Source organism: Olea europaea, unplaced genomic scaffold (assembly GCF_002742605.1).
Source record: "Olea europaea var. sylvestris unplaced genomic scaffold, O_europaea_v1 scaffold256, whole genome shotgun sequence".
NCBI classification, from domain to species: Eukaryota; Viridiplantae; Streptophyta; class Magnoliopsida; order Lamiales; family Oleaceae; genus Olea; species Olea europaea.
The window spans coordinates 15,030-34,821 of NW_019243883.1; the positions used below are offsets into that span (position 1 = coordinate 15,030).

Consider the following 19,792-nt stretch of genomic DNA (forward strand, 5'->3'; position numbering starts at 1 on the left):
CTATAAAAAAAAATAATAATAGTAATAAATAAAAGTTGCAATCAGGAAATACAAAAGTTAGAAGAATTATTAGTTGTAATTACTATCAAATTACTGTTTTAACTGATCCATTCATCTTATTTTTGTTAAAAGATATAACTTATTTAAACTAGGTGATCCACCAACCAAGTGCATTTCTTGAGTCAATTACCCGTTCGGATTTAAACTTTGACACTATTATTTTGAAAAATCCCTACTTATCATTCTTTATATAATTGATTATGATAATCGAAGGAGATACATTTTGAATATTTAAGCGTTCGTTTGAATACAAATTTATAAATGGTTTATAAATTTAGTCAAAATTAAATATTAAATGTAACTACACGTTTATAATTATTACTAATTATTATCCATATATTATGTGCAACGCACTACTATTTCTGTTAATAATTTAGTTTATAAATAATTTGTGAATTTACCAATCCGAGCTAAAATTTTGAGAAGTGGAACAATTATTGTATTATTTGTTGAACTCCTCGTAAACTAATAAGCCATTAACATTAGGATTTAAATATAATATTATCTGAAATAATAAAAGTAAAATAGAACATTACTCTTTCCAAATTAGATTTGAGAGAAATTAATGATTTATATTAAATACATTCAAAAGGATTGGCGTTCTCTTATGGAAACAAAAATAGTTTCGGAAAGCAGCAACGGATCAATTACCTTAAATGGTTAAATTCTTGTTGGACCAGGATTTGGATAAACACCAAAAAATAGGAATCCCAGTCATGTTCATGTCGGAATTCCAGTGTCTCTCTGTGTTATACTCCTAAACAAAATAGCCTTTTTCACCACTCAGGTCTCTATATATACCAACGCAATTTCGAGTTTTCAACACAAATTAATCTTTGCTTTCTCTTTGTTTGTCTGTGTTCTGCATTCTGAGATGGGTGGTGTTGCTATTGCGGTTAGCCGGGGCGGCAGTGGTGATGATCCTACTAAGTACCCTGGAAAACTCACATGGTATGTGGTAATAACATTAATGGCTGCAGCCATGGGAGGATTGATCTTTGGATACGATATTGGAATATCAGGTATAAAATTTGGCCTTGTGATTCTTTGTCATGGTTTTGATTATTCAAGAAGAGTTCTGGTTCATGTTTCTTGGTTTTCTTGATGCAGGTGGAGTTACTTCCATGGCGCCTTTTCTGAAGAAATTCTTTCCATCTGTTTACCATAAACAGATGGATGATACATCAACTAATCAATACTGCAAGTTTGACAGCCAGATATTGACACTTTTTACATCATCCCTCTATTTGGCTGCCCTTGTAGCGTCCTTTTTTGCATCAACAATGACCAAGAAATTTGGCCGGAGAAAGTCGATGATGCTTGGTGGAATAATTTTCTTGGTTGGTGCCATAATCAATGCTGCGGCAGTGCACGTCAGTATGCTAATCATAGGCCGTGTTTTATTGGGCATTGGCGTCGGCTTTGCCAACCAGGTAACTTACTTGATTTGTATCGGAGTATATTCTTCTTGTTAATGTAAAAGTTGGAATAGATCATCTAATTTCTGTTCGATTCTATTAATTATGCAGTCAGTGCCTCTTTATCTATCAGAGATGTCCCCGTACAATTATCGTGGAACTTTTAATGTTTGCTTCCAACTGATGATCACAATTGGAATTCTGGTAGCCAACCTGCTTAATTATTTCTCTGCCAAGATTGAAGGTGGCTGGGGATGGCGGCTCAGCCTTGGATTGGCTGGAGTTCCTGCCATCGTCATCATCATTGCATCTTTTTTCCTCTCCGACACCCCAAACTCTCTCATGGATAGGGGAAAGGAAGACGAGGCAAAAGCACTGCTCAAACGCATTCGTGGAGTTGAAAACGTTGATGCTGAATTCAATGATATTCTTGCAGCCAAGAATGAAGCAAGACTAGTACAGAATCCATGGCAAAATATCTTTAAAAGGCTGTGCTATCGTCCACAGTTGGTTATGTCCATCTTGATCCCTTTCTTCCAACAACTTACTGGAATCAACATGGTTATGTTCTATGCTCCTGTGCTCTTTAAAACCATTGGATTTGGAAGCAATGCTTCTCTAATGTCAGCTGTTATTACTGGCATCATAAATGCCTTGGCGACTTTAGTATCTGTTGCATTTGCTGATAAGTGGGGCAGAAGAACTCTGTTTCTTGAAGGAGGTGTCCAAATGCTTATCTTTCAGGTCTAACATTAACTGTTTTTCTAAACCACATGCTCTCATATTATTTATACGTGGTCATAGCTAATGTAACCTTTTGCTGATTCTTGACGATACAGATTGCAGTTGCAGCTCTTATTGGGGCCAAATTTGGTGTGACGGGAGATGTGACGCAGCTACCAAAGTGGTTTGCCATGGTGGTGGTGATAGGCATCTGCATCTATGTTGCTGGTTTCGCATGGTCTTGGGGGCCGTTAGGCTGGCTTTATCCAAGTGAGATTTTCTCGTTGGAGGTCAGGTCGGCAGGGCAAAGTATTAATGTGGCAGTAAACATGTTCTTCACATTCTTAATAGCTCAGGCGTTCCTTTCGATGTTGTGCACGATGAAGTTTGGTCTCTTCATCTTCTTCGCATTCTTTGTGGCAGTGATGACAGTCTTTTGTTACTTCTTCATGCCTGAGACGAAGAACATTCCTATTGAAGAAATGACACAAGTCTGGAGAGACCACTGGTTCTGGAAAAGATATATGAATGATCCCAACGATCCTGTCAATAAAGCATTGGAGCTAACAAGGATGGAACAAGTCTGATTTTGTTAATTCAATTCTTCTTTTGCTTTTTCAGTTCTTACTTTATGTGTTAGAAATTATCATTCCAAAACTGTAAATTTTTGTATAGTTTTTAATATTAGTAAAATTCCACACTTTCATTATTCATTGGGTTCTGCTTTACTATATTTTTGCTGATATCTACTGATTGAAATTGTGATCATATGATGCTTCATTCCGAGTATAGTTTTGTACTTATACATGAAATAGATATTCCAAAATTTCAAATAATAAGGGGATCTCCTTTCTAATACAAACTGCTAAATGTCAGCTTCTATCATCAAAAATAATTAATAGGCCGTGACATTAATATTTCATTAAATCAGCTATATCTTATGGTGAAAACGCACTTTCTGAAACTGAGGATGATTTATAGATTACCTTGAGATTCATGAAGTTGAAAATGCTAGCAAATTCTACAGTACTTTAACTTCAAACCATCAGGAGTCGAACAACAGTTCTTGAGGCCGGAAAGATTGGAAAGCATCTTAATCATCATCTTCTTCTTCCTCTGATTGAGTCATTTTAAACTAAAGTCTTTTTTTTGTCAATTGTGCAGTAATACACGTGCAGTAATTTGGCGATGCACACGAAAAATCGTTGTTAAAACACTTTCAGTGTGTTCGAGTATTTTGTCATCAAACTTGTCATTCCCCACAAAATTTGCTGAACTCTCATTCGTGAGTTTTTGAAATAAATACTACATTTAGTATGTAAAATTTACTCGAGTAAGAATTTACAAGACGATGCATTACTTTACTTTAATCTCAAGACTCGAAATTTATTTGTTTGATTAAGTTGTTGGAAAATTGGAATAATTAGATTGTTTGACCAACTTTTGATCAATCATTTAAGTGGGTTCCGTTAGTTGGATAAATGATTTATTTGGCCAAGTGCATTCTACTCCATGAGTAGAATTGATATATGTATTTATTTCTCAAAACTAATTAAAGTTGAATGAGAAATTAAAGTCAAAAGATGACCACTTGAAGTTGAAATAAATTGGGAATAAAGATTGGTGGAAAATTGGAAAGTGCCAATCCCACATAGGATATAAACAACTTTATATAACTTAAGTTAAGGACTAGTCTTTAGAGGGGAGAGGACCTACATGCTAGTAAATTCAACTAAAGCCCGCACGCGCACGCCGTCGCCGTCCGTCCGAACAGCCGGCTCGGCCCGAGTCAAAGTCGGGGGTTTGGGTCAGTTGGTATATATATTTTTGGTAAAATAATTAAATAATATTTTTTATTATATTATTTATTTTTTCTTTCCCGAATTTTCTATGCGGGACACGTGGATTCTTCTAGAAGCTGGCGATTGGTGACAATTTTAACTGCCTGTCCAAATGGATTATGTCTATTCCAAAACACAACATTTCGGCTATTGTGTTTTTTGGGCACAACCTTTCAACTTCTATAAATAGACCCCAGATCCCCGATTTTATTCACTCCAGAAAATTTATTCTACTTCACTTATCCTACAATATTGTCCTTCCGTCCTGCAATATTCCATACATTTACATTTCAGTCCCAAATAATATTTTCGTGCATTTTAGTCCTCCGATTCTCAAGAGATCAAATATTAGTAGGTTCGTCGGGTCTTGTAATTTGGAGTGCTGCTATTACAAGTCGAGGTCATTGTATCTTGGGAGGCGAGTGCCAGGAGACTGTCAGCACCAGTGCGGGGCATTTTCGTCTCAAGGAGAAAGAGTCGAACTCTTACCTCGACCATTATTCATTCTAATTTATTGCGCTAATTTTGTAAGTCGAAATTCTACCCGAATATTTATTCGCTATCTAAATTACCGCACAACATTTTTGAAGATTTTCAACAATCTTAAGAAGAAATTTTTTTTTATTTACGTGCTAATTTATATTCTAAAAATTTGTTAGATTATGGCAAGTAACAACACATCCGTCGTACCCTCAAACAATGCTCACGGGGAGAAACCAGAAAAATTCACAGGAGTGGATTTTAAAAGATGGCAATAGAAAATGATGTTTTATTTCACAACTCTAAATTTAGCAAAATTCTTGAGTGAAGATGCTCCAACTGTTGAGGAGGAAGAATAAGATTCTAAAAAATGAGCAGCATTCGATGCATGGAGTCATAGTGACTTCTTGTGTAAGAACTATATCCTCAACTGTCTTGACAACACACTATACAGCGTATACAGTTCAGTCAAGACAACTAAGTTACTGTGGGAATCATTGGAAAAGAAGTACAAAATGGAAGATACCAGATTAAAGAAATTCGTTGTGGGCAAATTCCGAGATTTCAAGATAATAGATTCGAAAACAATGATGAATCAAATCCAAGAGCTGCAAATCATCTTGCATGACATACATGCAAAAGGTATGAAGCTCAGTGAGTCATTTTAGGTCACCGCTATTATTGAGAAATTACCTCCAATGTGGAAAGATTTCAAGAACTACCTGAAACATAACATAAGGAAATGAGATTTGAAGATCTGATTGTAAGATTAAGAATTGAGGAAGATAATTGAAATTCTGAGAAGAAGTCTGGAAAGTTGCATATGGAGGCTAAAGCCAATTTCGTGGAGTCAAATACTAACAAGAAAAGAAAACACTTAGATAATGACAAGCAAAAAAAAAACAAGACTAATAAATTCAAAGGAGATTGTTATAACTGCGGTAAGCCTGGTCACTTCACAAAGGATTGTCGACAGAAAAAAGCAAAATAAAAAGGACCAAATACACTTGACCGAGGAAGACAAATTGTCTAACGGTGTGTCTGAACTAATGCTTTCAGCTGTTGTATTTGAAGCAAACATGGTGGACAATTCAAGAGAATGGTTCGTAGACACAGGCGCTACTCAACATGTTTGCGCCGATAAGGAGATGTTTTCATGTTATACTCCTATCAATGGACGACAATTATTTACGGGAAACTCGGCAACATCCAAAATTGTTGGTCTAGGTAAAGTAGTGCTGAAGATGACATCAGAAAAAGAAGTAACTCTCGTCGATGTGTTGCATGTTCCTGATATTAGCAAAAACTTGGTATCTGGAGTTTTGTTAAGAAAAAATGGGTTTAGGCTAATATTTGAGTCTGATAAGTTTATACTTACCAAAAGTGGCATGTTTGTGGGCAAGGGGTACTTAGCCAATGGGCTATTCAAAATGAATGTAATGCCTATACTTCGTGATTTTGATATTAATAAAAATAAATTTTCTGCTTACTTTATTGAATCCTCTAACTTATGGAATGATAGATTAGGACATGTTAATATTAAAACTTTACGTAAATTAGTAAGTTTAAATCTATTGCCTTCAATTTCATTTCATCAATATCATTGATGCGAAACTTGTGTAGAGGCTAAATTAGCTAAAACACCATTTCATTCAGTTGAAAGGAACTCAAATCCTCTAGAACTCATTTATAGTGATATCTGTGACTTAAAGTTCATACAAACTAGAGGAGGAAAAAAATATTTTATTACTCTTATAGATGACTGCACTATGTACTGTTATGTATATTTGCTAAGAAGCAAAGATGGGGCCTTAGAAGTGTTTAAACAGTACAAGAATGAGGTTGAAAATCAACTTAGCAAATGAATGAAAGTTATTCGTAGTGACAGAGGTGGAGAATATGGGGCATCGTTTGAAGAATTTTGTTCTGTTGGGATTATTCATCAAACTACAGCACCTCGGTCAAATGGTATTACTGAACGCAAAAATCGTACTCTTAAAGAGATGATGAACACTATGTTAATCAGTTCTCGTTTACCTTAGAACTTGTGGGGGGAAGCAATTCTCTCAACAAACCACATTCTAAATAAATTACCACACAAAAGTAAGAACGAAACTCCTTATGAGTTATGAAAATGTCATAAACCTTCGTACAAATACTTAAAAGTGTGGGCGTATTTGGCTAATGTAGAAGTACCAAAACCTAAACAAGTTAAAAACCTAAATAAGTTAAAATAGGGAAAAAAACCATCGATTGTGTATTTATTGGATAAGCCAATAATAGTATTGTGTATCGATTCCTCGTACATAAGTCTGACATTCCAGACATACATGAAAGTACTATTATTGAAGCAAGGAATGATGTATATTTTGAGGACATTTTTCCTTGTAAGGATAGGAAAGAAATTAGTTCACAAAAACAAACTTATGATACTATAATTGGTAATCATCAAAGTGATGAATAACCCAGACATAGTAAAAAATCCAAAACAGCTACATCCTTTGGTCTAGATTTTCTAACTTATTTGTTAGAAAATGAACCTATGTCAAGTCCAGAAGCTCCATTCTGGAAAGAGGTCATCAATAGTGAAATTGATTCTGTTATGCAGAATCATACATGGGAGATGATGGATCTCCTACCAAATAACAAACTGTTAGGTTGCAAATGGATTTTCAAAAGAAAATTAAAAATTAGTGGATCAATTGATAAATATAAGGCCAGATTAGTAGCTAAAGGATTCAAACAAAAAGAAGGTCCTGATTTTTTCGACACATACTCTCTCGTAACAAGAATAACGTCTATTAAAGTATTAATTGCAATCACAGCATTGCATAATATGGAGATCCATCAGATGGACGTTAAAATAGCCTTCTTAAATGGAGAGCTAGACAAAGAAATTTACATGGAATAACTTGAGGGGTTCACTGCTCTTGACAGGAGAAAAAGATGTGTAGACTCGTTAAGTCACTATACGGACTAAAGCAAGTACCAAAATAGTGGCATGAAAAATTTGACAAAACTATGTTGTGAAATGGCTTTAAGATTAACGAATGTGATAAATGTGTTTATATTAAAACCACACCCAGTGCATATTTAATTGTATGTCTCTATGTTGATGACATGCTAATAATGAGTAATAATCTTGATATCATAATAACTACCAAAAAAAGTTGACAAAATATTTTGACATGAAAGATATGGATATTGCAGATGTAATATTATGAATAAAAATCCTTAAGACATCTGAGGGACTTGTTCTATCTCAATCTCACTATATTGAGACTGTGCTTAAGAAATTTTATGTATATGATGAAAGTTCAGTTAAAACTCCAGTAGACTTAAATCTACATTTGGCCAAACATAAAGGCAAGCCCGTATCTCAGTTGGAGTACTCTCGAATAATAGGTAGTCTAATGTATATTACCAACTGCACTCGTCCGGATATAGCATATACAGTGAACAAGTTTAGTAGATTCTCAAGTAATCCAAATAATGACCATTGGAAGGCATTGACAAGGGTTCTTAGATATCTACGATACGCCTCAAATGTTGGATTACATTATACAAGATATCCAACTGTATTAGAAGGATACAGTGATGCTAATTGGATATCAGATACAAAAGACTCAAAATTCACTATTGGTTATATCTTTACCATCGGTGTTGCGGCCGTATCTTGGAAATCATCTAAACAAACGTGTATAGCTCCATCCACGATGAAATCAGAGTTCATAGCTTTAGATAAAGTTGGAGAAGAAGCGGAATGGCTTCGTAATTTTTTAGAGGATATTTCATGTTAGCCTAAACATGTGCCTGCGGTTAGTATACATTGTGATAGTCAGTCGGCTATCGGTAGAGTACAAAGTAGTATGTATAATGGTAAGTCTCGACATATCCGTCGAAGACATAATACAATTAAGCAGTTGATCTCGAATAGTGTCATTTCCATAGATTATGTAAAATCTAGAGAGAATCTCGCGGATCCGCTCACAAAAGGTTTACCAATAGATCAAATGTACTGTCTATCAAGGGGAATGGGCTTAAAACCTACTAAGTAAGGATCTTTGTAATGATAACCCAACCTTACTGATTGGAGATCCCAAGATCTTGGTTCAATGAGACAACTAAGTCATGAAGATTCAAAAAGCACTTCAGAGTTTACTCCCACCCATTCCTATGATAAGAGAAGTGTTATCTGCAAAAAGTCTTAGGTTAAGATATGCTTTTAATGATTCATATATCTTGAATTATCCAAGTGGAGTATGACAGATACTCTTAATATGAAATCACCTATATAAGTGTGAAGTGTGGTTGCTTCCATGAAAATGTTTCAAGGGCTTGAATTCTCTAAAGCACTTATGAAATTCAAGAGTTGTTTAGGGCCAAAATGAACACGACAATGAGAACTCAAAAATATTAGGGAGGTTATTGTGTTGATGCTATTGTCTTGGTTTACAATAACGGCTGACAGTTCAAGACATCACGCTCATCGATTAGCCAAGTAAATCCGATAGTAATATTATGGATGGTTCAAACCCATAAGGTACCTATTCAGATGCAATAACTTTTCGCCTGATCCCTCGTTAGGGTCTGCATCATCTATTGCATTAATTTTTATTTATGTGGGAGATTGTTAGAAAATTGGAATAATTAGTTGGTTTGACCAACTTTTGACCAATTATTTAAGTGGGTCCCGTTAGTTTGATAAATGATTTATTTGGCAAACTGCATTCTACTCCATGAGTAGAATTGATAAATGTATTTATTTCTCGAAACTAATTAAGGGCGAATGAGAAATTCAAGTCAAAAGATGACTACTTGAAATTGAAATAAATTGGGAATAAAAATTGGTGGGTAATTGGAAAGTGTCAATCCCACATAGGAAAATTAGAATAATAGAAACCACTTTATATAATTCAAGTTAAGAACTTGGGTTTGGACCCTAAGGGGTACCACTAGTCTTTAGAGGGGAGAAGACCTACATGTTAGTAGATTCAGCTAAAGCCCACATGCGCGCCGCCGTCCGTCCGACTGGCCGCTCGACACGGGTTGTGGTCGTGGGCTTGGGCCAGTTGATATATATATTTTTGGTAAAATAATTAAATAATATATTTTTATTATATTATTTATTTTTTCTTCCTTGAATTTTCTGTGCGAGACACGTGGATTCTTCTATAGACTAACGGTTGGTGACAGTTTTATCTGCCTGTCCAAATGGGTTATATCTGTTCCAAGACACAACATTTTGGTTGTTGTGTCTTTTGGGCACAACCTTTCAACTTCTATAAATAGACCCCAGATCCCCGATTTTATTCACTCCAGAAATTTTATTATACTTCCCTTCTCCTGTAATATTGTCCTTCCATCCTGCAATATTCCATATATTTTTGCATTTCAATCCCAAATATTATTTTAGTGCATTTTAGTCCTCCGATTCTCGAGAGATCAAATATTAGTAGGTTCGTCGGGTCTTGTAATTTGGAGTGATGCTATTACAAGTCGAGGTCGTTATATCTTGGAAGATAAGTGCCAGGAGACCGTCAGCACCAGTGCGGGGAATTTTCGTCTTAAGGAGGAAGAGTCAAACTCTTAACTCGACCATTATTCATTCTAATTTATTGTGCTAATATTGTAAGTCGAAATTTTGCCCGAATATTTACTCGCTATTTGAAATTACCGCACAACATTCTCGAAGATTTTCAACATAAGTTGGAAACGCAAAATGGGGCCAACCTAGCCCATTGGTGGGCTTGACGTGAAGACAATTGCGGGCAGTTTCTAGCATGGAAGGGCTGAAAATTTTGGAAAACTGACCTAGCAGTTGGGAGCTGTCAACTGCAGTCCGAATTAAATGTTGGTGCATTGAAATGACATGGAACAGCGAATATATGTGATGAGGCTACAATAACATGTTGATCCCTCACTTATTTTTGTACTCTAAAGTCATTTTCTTTGTTTTATAAACATGAAGTTGGAAAAGGTTGCTCAAAAATATGTGTTTTACTTTATTATTTCGATAATTCAATTTTCTATAATCTTTACTTAGTTCAATTTGTGTGTTTCGAGATCTGAAAGTGTTAAATTTGATCGTCGGCTGGCTGGGGACGAGAAACCTGGATGATATTGCAGGTTTGTTGGAAAATCCCTATGACACCCGGCATTTTACGCCCTTCTTTATCATAGTGTTTCAAGAATCGAATGGTCGAAATCGATAAACTAATGAATCCCAGTCTGGTTTAGTGAAACCATTGAATCAAGTAACATGGAAGCTGCCCAACCAATCTGCCACATTGGTTCCTATTGTTATAGAGCTTGTCAAAAAAGTGTTTATAAAGGGTTTTGTTTATAATAGCTAGAAATGCGTGATAGATAAATGTTTATAAAGGGTTTTGTTTTAATATCACATATTCTTGAATAAGAATTGGTTTAACCTTTTTTGCCATTTGTAAACTGTTTATTAAAACTTGCCAAATATAGCTATAATTTTCACATATTATGTTTATGGTATGTGGTAATAACATTAATGGCAGCAGCTATCGGAGGATTGATCTTTGGATACGATTGATCTTTGGATACGATATTGGTATAGGGAAAATTACACCAGAACGGGTATTTAAAGATCTCAATTCAAAAATCACACAAAGTATTTTTAATCAAAAATCAGGTGCCAATTTAATATTTTAATATTAATAATTATATTACAAATTCAACCACCACCAAAACAATCACCCACCCAATTTCAAACCCTAAATCTAATCCATTCTCTCTTTCACTCTTCCTTTTTCTCGTCAAATCTCTCACTCTCCCTCTCCCTCTCCCTCTCCCTAAAGATAAATGAATCTCCTCTCTCACTCCCCCTCTCCTCAGCGAGATCCTTAAGTGGCAGCACTGTGCTCGAATCTGCACTCCAGTTGTAGTATGCTGCTACGGTGCTGTACGCACTTCTCGATGACTATAGCGACGATACATTTTTTACCCATTTTTCTCTTCAATGGAGGTTGAAGGCTGGCAGCAAACTGAGTACCGTCGTGCGCAGTACCAAATCGTCGCTCCGCCTCGACCAACAGGCACAACAGCGATCTTATTTTGGTGGTGAGTGGTGAATTACCTACACTCCCAATAGCAGTTTTTTTAATGTTTGTGGTTGAAAGCCGATAAAGTTTATGGTTTGTATATAGTTTGTGGGTTGTGATTTGAAGTGGTGGAGGTAGTGCCACCAATGAATTTGGAGTTATTTTTTAGAATCTGAGGCGTACCAATGGTTTTGTTAGATCTAGTGGTGGCTGTATTTGTTTTGTGTCAATGGTAGAGATGGATCTGACAATTGGGGTGGTTTTTGTTGAATTTGGCGGTGGATCTGGTAGTGGTTGGTTGACTGTGGCAGTGGTGTTTGTAGTTGAAAATGATGTTTTGTTTGTGGTTGTGGTGGTGAGTTGAAAATGGAAGTTTGCTGAGGACGATGACGGTGGTGGTAAGGTGGCATTACTGTTGTACCCAATTCACCGACAAAAGTAAAATAAATGAAATGACCGGTGATTGTCTTGGTTGTTGAGGCTGTGTCTGTGTTGCTAGAAGTGGGATTGTATTGGTAATGGTGGCAATAGGCTGTGATGGTTGTGGTCTTCTTGAATGGCTGTGATGGTAGTGGTATGTGATGAGTTATTTGGTGTATGTGACCAAGTATTCTATTTTTTTGACCAAATATTGTGGTAGATCGGGATAAGATGTTTGGTGTCTGTGACCAACTATCTGGTCCCTGTGATTAATTATTAATTTGTGACCTTGAAATTCGATGGTGTGGTGCAAGCGGCAATTGTGCGGTGGTGATTTATGATCAAGATTGGTGCTGGATCGGGATCGGTGGTGATGGTATTTGGTGCATGTGACCAACTATTTAGAATATATGACCAATAAATTTGAACATATGTTACCTTGTGACTTGTAATTTTTTTGGATATGTGATCAATGAAATAATTTGTGACTTGTAAATTTTTTATCTGTGACCTCGAAATAATGTGGCCTACAAAATTTTTGATTTGTGACCTCGAAATAATCTGTAACCAACTAATTCGATGATATATGACCAATAAGTAAATCTGTGACCATTAATCGTGTAACTGTGACTTTATTATATTTAATTAATAATATTTTCAATTAATTATACAGAAACCTGAATTTTGAATTTTTAAACTTTGTACTTGATTTGTGAATTGGTGCAAACAATACACATGACATATGAATTTTTCCCATTGGTATATCAGGTGTTGAGACCAAATAAAAGTGCGCCACATTCTTGGCCCCTTTAAAGCTATTGGGCCGGATTTATTGAAATGGTCTTGGTCCATTTACTAAGAGAAGTGCGATCTCTTGAAATGCAATTTCTACCCTTCTTGAAGATATGATCTGGCCATTTCCTTAACGTTGATCAATGACCATTAACTTACCTGATTAAAACGTTTTGGACGCCTCATTTTCTTCCAGAGAGATCTATTCTGAGTGTGTATTCTAGGGTTTCTCTTTTCTCTCACACCACCGATATTTTCTGAGTGAAAATCTCTTCTGTAAATCTGAGTGATTTTGATACTACAGTTGATGTATAATTGTGATACTACTTCGTGCGAGTTTGTGGTGGTGTTGTGATAGTTTTTTGTGAGGCAAGATCAAAAACAGTGAAGAAACTTTGTGTTTCTTCGTACATTTGTAACATTCTTGGTTAATTTTCTGGTAGATCTAGAGCTAAATCTACTTAGTAGATGCTCAACGTGGTGAGTAGGCCGTAAGGTTGAACATCCGAGCCTTTGTGGCGAAAAAATCCTTCGTGTTCAATTTCTTTTTTTCAGTGAATCTTGCGATAATCTGTATTCATTTAACCTCTTGAGAACTTATATCAGGTATAAAATTTAGCCTTGTAATTCTTTTTCATGGTTGTGATTATTCAAGAAGACTTCTGGTTGAAGTTTCTTGGTTTTCTTGATGCAGGTGGATTTACTTCCATGGCGCCTTTTCTGAAGAAATTATTTCCGTCTATCTATCATAAACAGATGGATGATACATCAACTAATCAATACTGCAAGTTTGACAGCCGGATTTTGACACTTTTTACGTCATCCCTCTATTTGGCTGCCCTTGTAGCGTCCTTTTTTGGATCAACAATGACCAAGAAATTTGGCGGGAGAAAGTCGATGATGCTTGGTGGAATAATTTTCTTGGTTGGTGCCATAATCAACGCTGCGGCAGTGCACATCAGTATGCTAATCATAGGCCGTGTTTTATTGGATATTGGCGTCGGCTTTGCCAACAAGGTAACTTAGTTAATTTGTATCGGAGTTTATTCTTCTTGTTAATGTAAAAGTTGCAATAGATCATCTAATTTCTGTTTGATTCTGTTAATTATGCAGTCAGTGCCTCTTTATCTATCAAAGATGTCCCCGTACAATTATCGTGGAACTTTTAATGTTTGCTTCAAACTGATGATCACAATTGGAATTTTGTTAGCCAACCTGATGTTTGCTTCCAACTGATGATCACAATTGGAATTCTGATAGCCAACCTGCTTAACTATTTCTTTGCCAAGATTGAAGGCGGCTGGGGATGGCGGCTCAGCCTTGGATTGGCTGGATTTCCTGCCATCGTCATCATCATTGCATCTTTTTTCCTCTCCGACACCCCAAACTCTCTCGTGGATAGGGGAAAGGAAGACGAGGCAAAAGCACTGCTCAAGCACATTCGTGGAGTTGAAAACATTGATGCTGAACTCGATGATATTCTTACAGCCAAGAATGAAGCAAGACTAGTGCAGAATCCATGGCAAAATTTCTTAAAGAGGCGGTGCTATCGTCCTCAGTTGGTTATGTCCATCTTGATCCCTTTCTTCCAACAACTCACTGGAATCAACGTGGTTATGTTCTATGCCCTGTGCTCTTTAAAACCATTGGATTTGGAAGTGATACTTCCCTAATGTCAGCTATTATTTCTGGCGTCGTAAATGTCTTGGCTACTTGTGTATCCATTGCATTTGCTGATAAGTGGGGCCGAAGAACTCTGTTTCTTGAAGGAGGGGTCCAAATGCTTATCTTTCAAGTCTAACATTAACTGTTTTTCTAAACCACGAGCACTCATATTAATTATACATGGTCATAGCTAATGTAACCTTTTGTTGATACTTGATTATACAGATTGCAGTTACAGCTCTTATTGGGGCCAAATTTGGTGTGACGGGAGATGTGACGCAGCTACCAAAGTGGTTTGCCATAGTTGTGGTTATAGGCATCTGCATTTATGTTGCTGGTTTCACGTGGTCTTGGGGGCCGTTTGGGGTGGCTTTATCCAAGTGAGATTTTCTCGTTGGAGGTCAGGTCGGCAGGGCAAAGTGTTAACGTAGTAGTAAACATGTTCTTCGCATTCTTAATAGCTCAGTTGTTCCTTTCGATGCTCAGGATGAAGTTTGGTCTATTCATCCTCTTCGCATTCTTCGTAGTGTTGATGACCGCCTTTTGTTACTTCTTCTTGCCTGAGACGAAGAACATTCCTATTGAAGATTTAAGTCTGGAGAGACCACTGGTTCTGGAAAAGATTTATGAATGATCCTAATGATCCTATCAATGCAGCAATTAAGATGACTAGGATGGAACAAGTCCGATTTTTCAATTCAACAATAATTTTTTTCAGTTTTTACATAGTGTTTAGTTAGATATCAGATCTATAGCCTTCCCCTTTTAGGAAGTAGAGTTACAAACTGTAGTTTTTCATAGTTTTGATATATCAATAAGTTCACACTACTTTGTTCATTGGAGTTTGTTTTTAAGTTTTTGTTATGTTTACTGATACCATATTTTCTCTTAATTCCAAGAAAGTTTTTGAATTTATGCATTGAAAAGGACTATCGAAAATTATATGAAATATAGTGCTCCGAGTGAACTTTTATCATCAAATATAATTATTAATATTGTCACATAGAGATTTCATATTCAATTAGGACTCCCTATTTTGAGGAATTACTTGAGATGTATGGGGAAGAATTAGGACAAAAGCTGTCAATTTTCTAGAGCAGCTAATTTTGGGATGATTTAAAGAGTTATCTTGAGATTCATGAAGTTGAAACTCATAACAGATTTTACCCAACTTATGCTTTTCTCTTGGAATTTTCTTAGCATAACAAAAAAAGAGTCTGGTTGTGAACAATTATATACAGAAACTGCAAGCTGCTCTTTTATCAAGTTTGTTCCTCAATCAATAGAAAAAGTACTATACACTGGATCACAAAATGTATAGATTCCCTTGAGGAATATTTTGGCAATGATCTGAAACTTCAAATTTCATGCAAAAGACTTGCATAAGTTTCACAGAGGTCTACAATGTTGTATTGGAAATTTAGCCGGACCTTGTACGAATCTTTTTCTCCCATAACTGCAACCACAAATCCACTGATATTAGTTTGAAGAGCTACGATTTAAAAACTATAAAAATAGAGATGAGAAAATAACTTTTCTTGTATAGTATTCAAGAGAGTAGGCACAATTTAAATAGGTGACAGGATAACCTAATTCCTAAAATTATGGGATAATATTCTATCACTAAAAACAATATGATAACAATATTCTATCTCTAATAACAATGTGATAACAATTTGAAATACAGTTGATTAAATCCAGATGGCGTGGATTTGATTTTGTCTACACTCCTCCTCAAGCTTGGCTGTAGATATTGATGAGACCAAGCTTGCTTACAAGGAAATCAAATGTTTGTTCTGTTAGCCCTTTCATGAGTATATCAGCAAGTTGTTGAGAACTAGGCACATATTCAATGCTGATAATATCTCCATCAAGCTTTTCTTTGATAAAATGTCGATCTACTTCCACATGTTTAGTCCTATCATGATGGACAGGATTATGAGCTATACTAATAGTTGACTTGTTATCACAATAGAGATGCATAGGTTCTTCATATTTGATCTTCAACTCTTCCATCACTCTTTTTATCCAAATAAGTTCACAGACTCCATGAGCCAAAGCTCTATACTCAGCTTCTGCACTGCTTCTTGTCACAACGGACTGTTTTTTACTACTCCATGTCACCAAATTTCCCCACAAAAGAGTAAAATACCCAGATGTAGATTTCCTATCATCAATGGAACCAGTCCAATCTGGATCAGTGAATGCTTTCACTTTTCGGTCATCAGTTTTTGCAAAAAAATAACCCCTTTCCAGGTGTTTGCTTCAAATACCTCAATATTCTATATATTGCATTAAGATTTCCCTGACATGGTACATGCATATGCTGACTTACTAAGCTCACGGCAAAAGCTATGTCAGGTCTTGTATGTGAAAGATAAATGAGCTTTCCAACAAGACGTTGATATCTTTCTTTGTCAACAGGATCTCCTTTGAATATTTTTGCTTTATTACCAAGTTCAATTGGAGTTTTACTTGGTTTACAACCGATCATGGCTTTTTTCCTCTAAAAGATCAAGAATGTATTTCCTTTGTGAAACGGAAATACCTTTCTTACCCGCAAATTCCATTCCCAAAAAATACCTTAAAGCTCCAAGATCTTTAACTTCGAATTCTCGTGCCATACTCTGTTTAATTCTCTCTATCTCCTCAATATCATTTCCAATGACAATAATATCATCAACATACAGAATCAGAATAGTTATCTTCTTGCCTTCAGAGTGTTTGACAAACAATGTATGATCAACTTGTCCTTGAATATAACCAAACTTCTTGATTACTTTTGAAAAACAGTCAAACCAAGCACGTGGGGATTGTTTCAAACAGTAGAGCGACTTGTTGTGCTTGCAAACAATTTGACTACCCAATTTTTGTTCAAAACCTGATGGTTGACTCATATAAACCTCCTCTTCTAGCTCACCATTAAGGAAAGCATTCTTTACATCAAGTTGATGCAGTGGCCAAATAGAATTTGCTGCCAGTGAAAGTAGGATTCTGACGGTATTGAGTTTTGCGACAGGAGCAAAGGTTTCAGTGTAGTCAATCCCATAGGTATGTATAAAACCTTTGGCAACCCTTATATCTTTCTATAGAACCATTAGCCTTATATTTTACTGTGAACACTAATTTGCATCCTACGATGCTTTTTCCTTGTGGCAATTTCACCGAACTTTAGGTATTATTTTGCTTAAGGGCACGCATTTCTTCGAATATTGCAGATTTCCATTCAGGAATAGTCAATGCCTCCTCAATAGACCTGGGAATCATCACACTAGACAGATTTGAAGTAAAAGCACGAAATGAAGATGTTAGATTGGAATAGGAAATGAACTTGGAAATAGGATGTTGAGTACAAGACCTTACACCCTTTCTCATTGCTATTGGAATATCTAGATCGAGATTAGGGCTCAAATTACCCGACACATTTGGCAAGTGAGGTTCTACCATCGGTTCGACTTCTTGACTATGAGTAGGATTCATGATGTCTTTATTTCCTTGGGAGACCTTCCTCCTAGAGTAGACATGTAACTCTTGCTGATTAGGCACAATGGCTTCTCTCATTGTTTCTAGTTCTGGTGTACTGTTAGATGGTTGAACTTGTTTTGGAATACTTTGCTCATTTATTGAAATGTTGATTGGGATTGACTCTGATGTGGAAATGGTGGTGTCTACTCCGAGCAATGGCAAGTCAAGAGTGTCCCATGAACAACAAGCTTCTTTATCCTGATTCTCCCCCTGAAGCGAAGTTGGAGAGAAATAAGAAGTATTTTCAAAGAAAGTAACATCACAAGAAATATAAGTTTTCTAATTTTTTGGGCAGTAGCATCGATAACCCTTTTTGCTGGATACTATCCAATGAAGATGGTTTTAAGAGCACGGGGATCAAGTTTGCTTCTATCATGGGCATGGATATGGATAAAGGCCGTACATCAAAGGTTCTTAAGGGAAGAGCATTTGAGTTGGAAAGTTTTTGGTAGTTTTAGGTGAGAACAAATAGAGGAGTTTTGAAGTTTATTGTGTGATTTGGTAGGTGATTTATGAGTTAGGAGGCAGTTAAAACAGCAACTCCCCATAAATATTTTGGGACATTCATGGTAAACATGAGAGCTCAAGCTACCACCAATAAATGACGATTTTTTCTTTCAGAAACTCCATTTTGTTATGGAGTGTTAACGCACAAACTTTGATGTATAATCCCATTTTTCAATAGATAGTCACCGAGGATAGAATTGAAATATTCTTTGCCATTGTCTGTTCTAAGAATTTGGATATGAGTCTGGAATTGAGTTTGAATCATTTTGTGAAAAGTTTGGAATATTTGACATGCTTCAGATTTTTCATGAAGAAGATAAACCCCTGTAGTGCATGTGTGATCATCAATGAATGTGATAAACCATTTTTTACCATTAGAAGTTGTGATTTTTGATGGTCCCCATATGTCACTATGGATTAAAGAAAATGGTGTGGTTGGTGAATATGTTTTTGGAGGAAATGAAGTGCGAGTGTGTTTTGCAAGCTGACAAATTTCACAATCAAATGGAATAGAATTTTTATTATCAAACAAAGATGGGAACAAACATTTCAAATAAGAGTAACTAGGATGGCCAAGCCTATGGTGCCATAACATTATTTCCCTCTTACTAGAAATAGAAACAGAAGCAACTCCAGGAGCAAAGGTTTGTTGACTCTGTGGAAAATCATTGTCAAATTAATAAAGACCATCATGAACCTTAGCACAGCCAATCGTCCTCCCCGATGACAGTTCTTGAAATTGACATGACAAAGATGAGAATTTAGCAAAACAATGGTTATCACTAGTGGTTTTGCTAATAGATATCCAATTGCATTTTAAGGTAGGAACATGAAGGACGGATTTGAGGACAAGATTCTGAGAAATTCTAATGGTACCAATCCCAGCAACAGAAGTTAAAGATCCATCAACAATTTTTATAGTGGTGTGATTAGAACAAGGAATATAAGAATAAAAAAGATTAGATCCACCTGTCATATGGTCAGAGGCACCTGAATCTATAATCCAAGGATCCTTAGATTGAATGGAAGAATGTAAAACTGAATAAAAGTTATCAGGTTGAGCTACGGAGCATGATCCAATTGTGGAACCTGATGAGCGATTAACATGAGATTGACCGGAGGATGACTGATTTAGGAGGCGACCAAGATGCTCGATTTGTTCTTTGATGAATGGTGCAAACGGATCAGTGTATCCAGCCTCATCTTGGCAGTATTGGGTCCGGTAGTCTCGCCCATCAGTTTGTTTTCAAGGTTGCCAATTAGCTGGTTTTCCATGTAGTTGCCAGCA

General features: G+C 36.1%; 2 protein-coding genes and 1 pseudogene across 2 annotated transcripts; all 3 read left to right on the forward strand.

Moving 5' to 3' along the window:
* The first annotated feature begins 904 nt into the window (after positions 1-904).
* Positions 905-2,910, forward strand: LOC111382836 (sugar carrier protein C-like). The gene is made up of 4 exons (XM_023006879.1): positions 905-1,082; positions 1,171-1,493; positions 1,590-2,222; positions 2,318-2,910. Exons 1-4 carry the CDS (start codon positions 935-937, stop codon positions 2,786-2,788), a joined length of 1,575 nt encoding a protein of 524 aa, XP_022862647.1. The 5' UTR covers positions 905-934; the 3' UTR covers positions 2,789-2,910.
* Positions 2,911-13,443: 10,533 nt separating this feature from the next.
* On the forward strand, positions 13,444-14,043 carry LOC111382750 (sugar transport protein 1-like). Its single transcript, XM_023006788.1, has 2 exons — positions 13,444-13,824; positions 13,921-14,043. The coding sequence occupies exons 1-2, from the start codon at positions 13,444-13,446 to the stop codon at positions 14,041-14,043; spliced, it is 504 nt and encodes a 167-aa protein (XP_022862556.1).
* Positions 13,934-15,215, forward strand: LOC111382806 (annotated as a pseudogene).
* Positions 15,216-19,792: the final 4,577 nt, after the last annotated feature.

Bases quoted from the DNA above. Each gene is read 5' to 3' on its own strand.
- LOC111382836 (XM_023006879.1), top strand. From the start codon at position 935: ATGGGTGGTGTTGCTATTGCGGTTAGCCGGGGCGGCAGTGGTGATGAT. The intron at 1,083-1,170 runs GTATAAAATTTG...TTCTTGATGCAG, and splicing joins ATACGATATTGGAATATCAG to GTGGAGTTACTTCCATGGCG. The intron at 2,223-2,317 runs GTCTAACATTAA...TTGACGATACAG, and splicing joins TCCAAATGCTTATCTTTCAG to ATTGCAGTTGCAGCTCTTAT.
- LOC111382750 (XM_023006788.1), top strand. From the start codon at position 13,444: ATGGTTGTGATTATTCAAGAAGACTTCTGGTTGAAGTTTCTTGGTTTT. The intron at 13,825-13,920 runs GTAACTTAGTTA...TTAATTATGCAG, and splicing joins GCGTCGGCTTTGCCAACAAG to TCAGTGCCTCTTTATCTATC.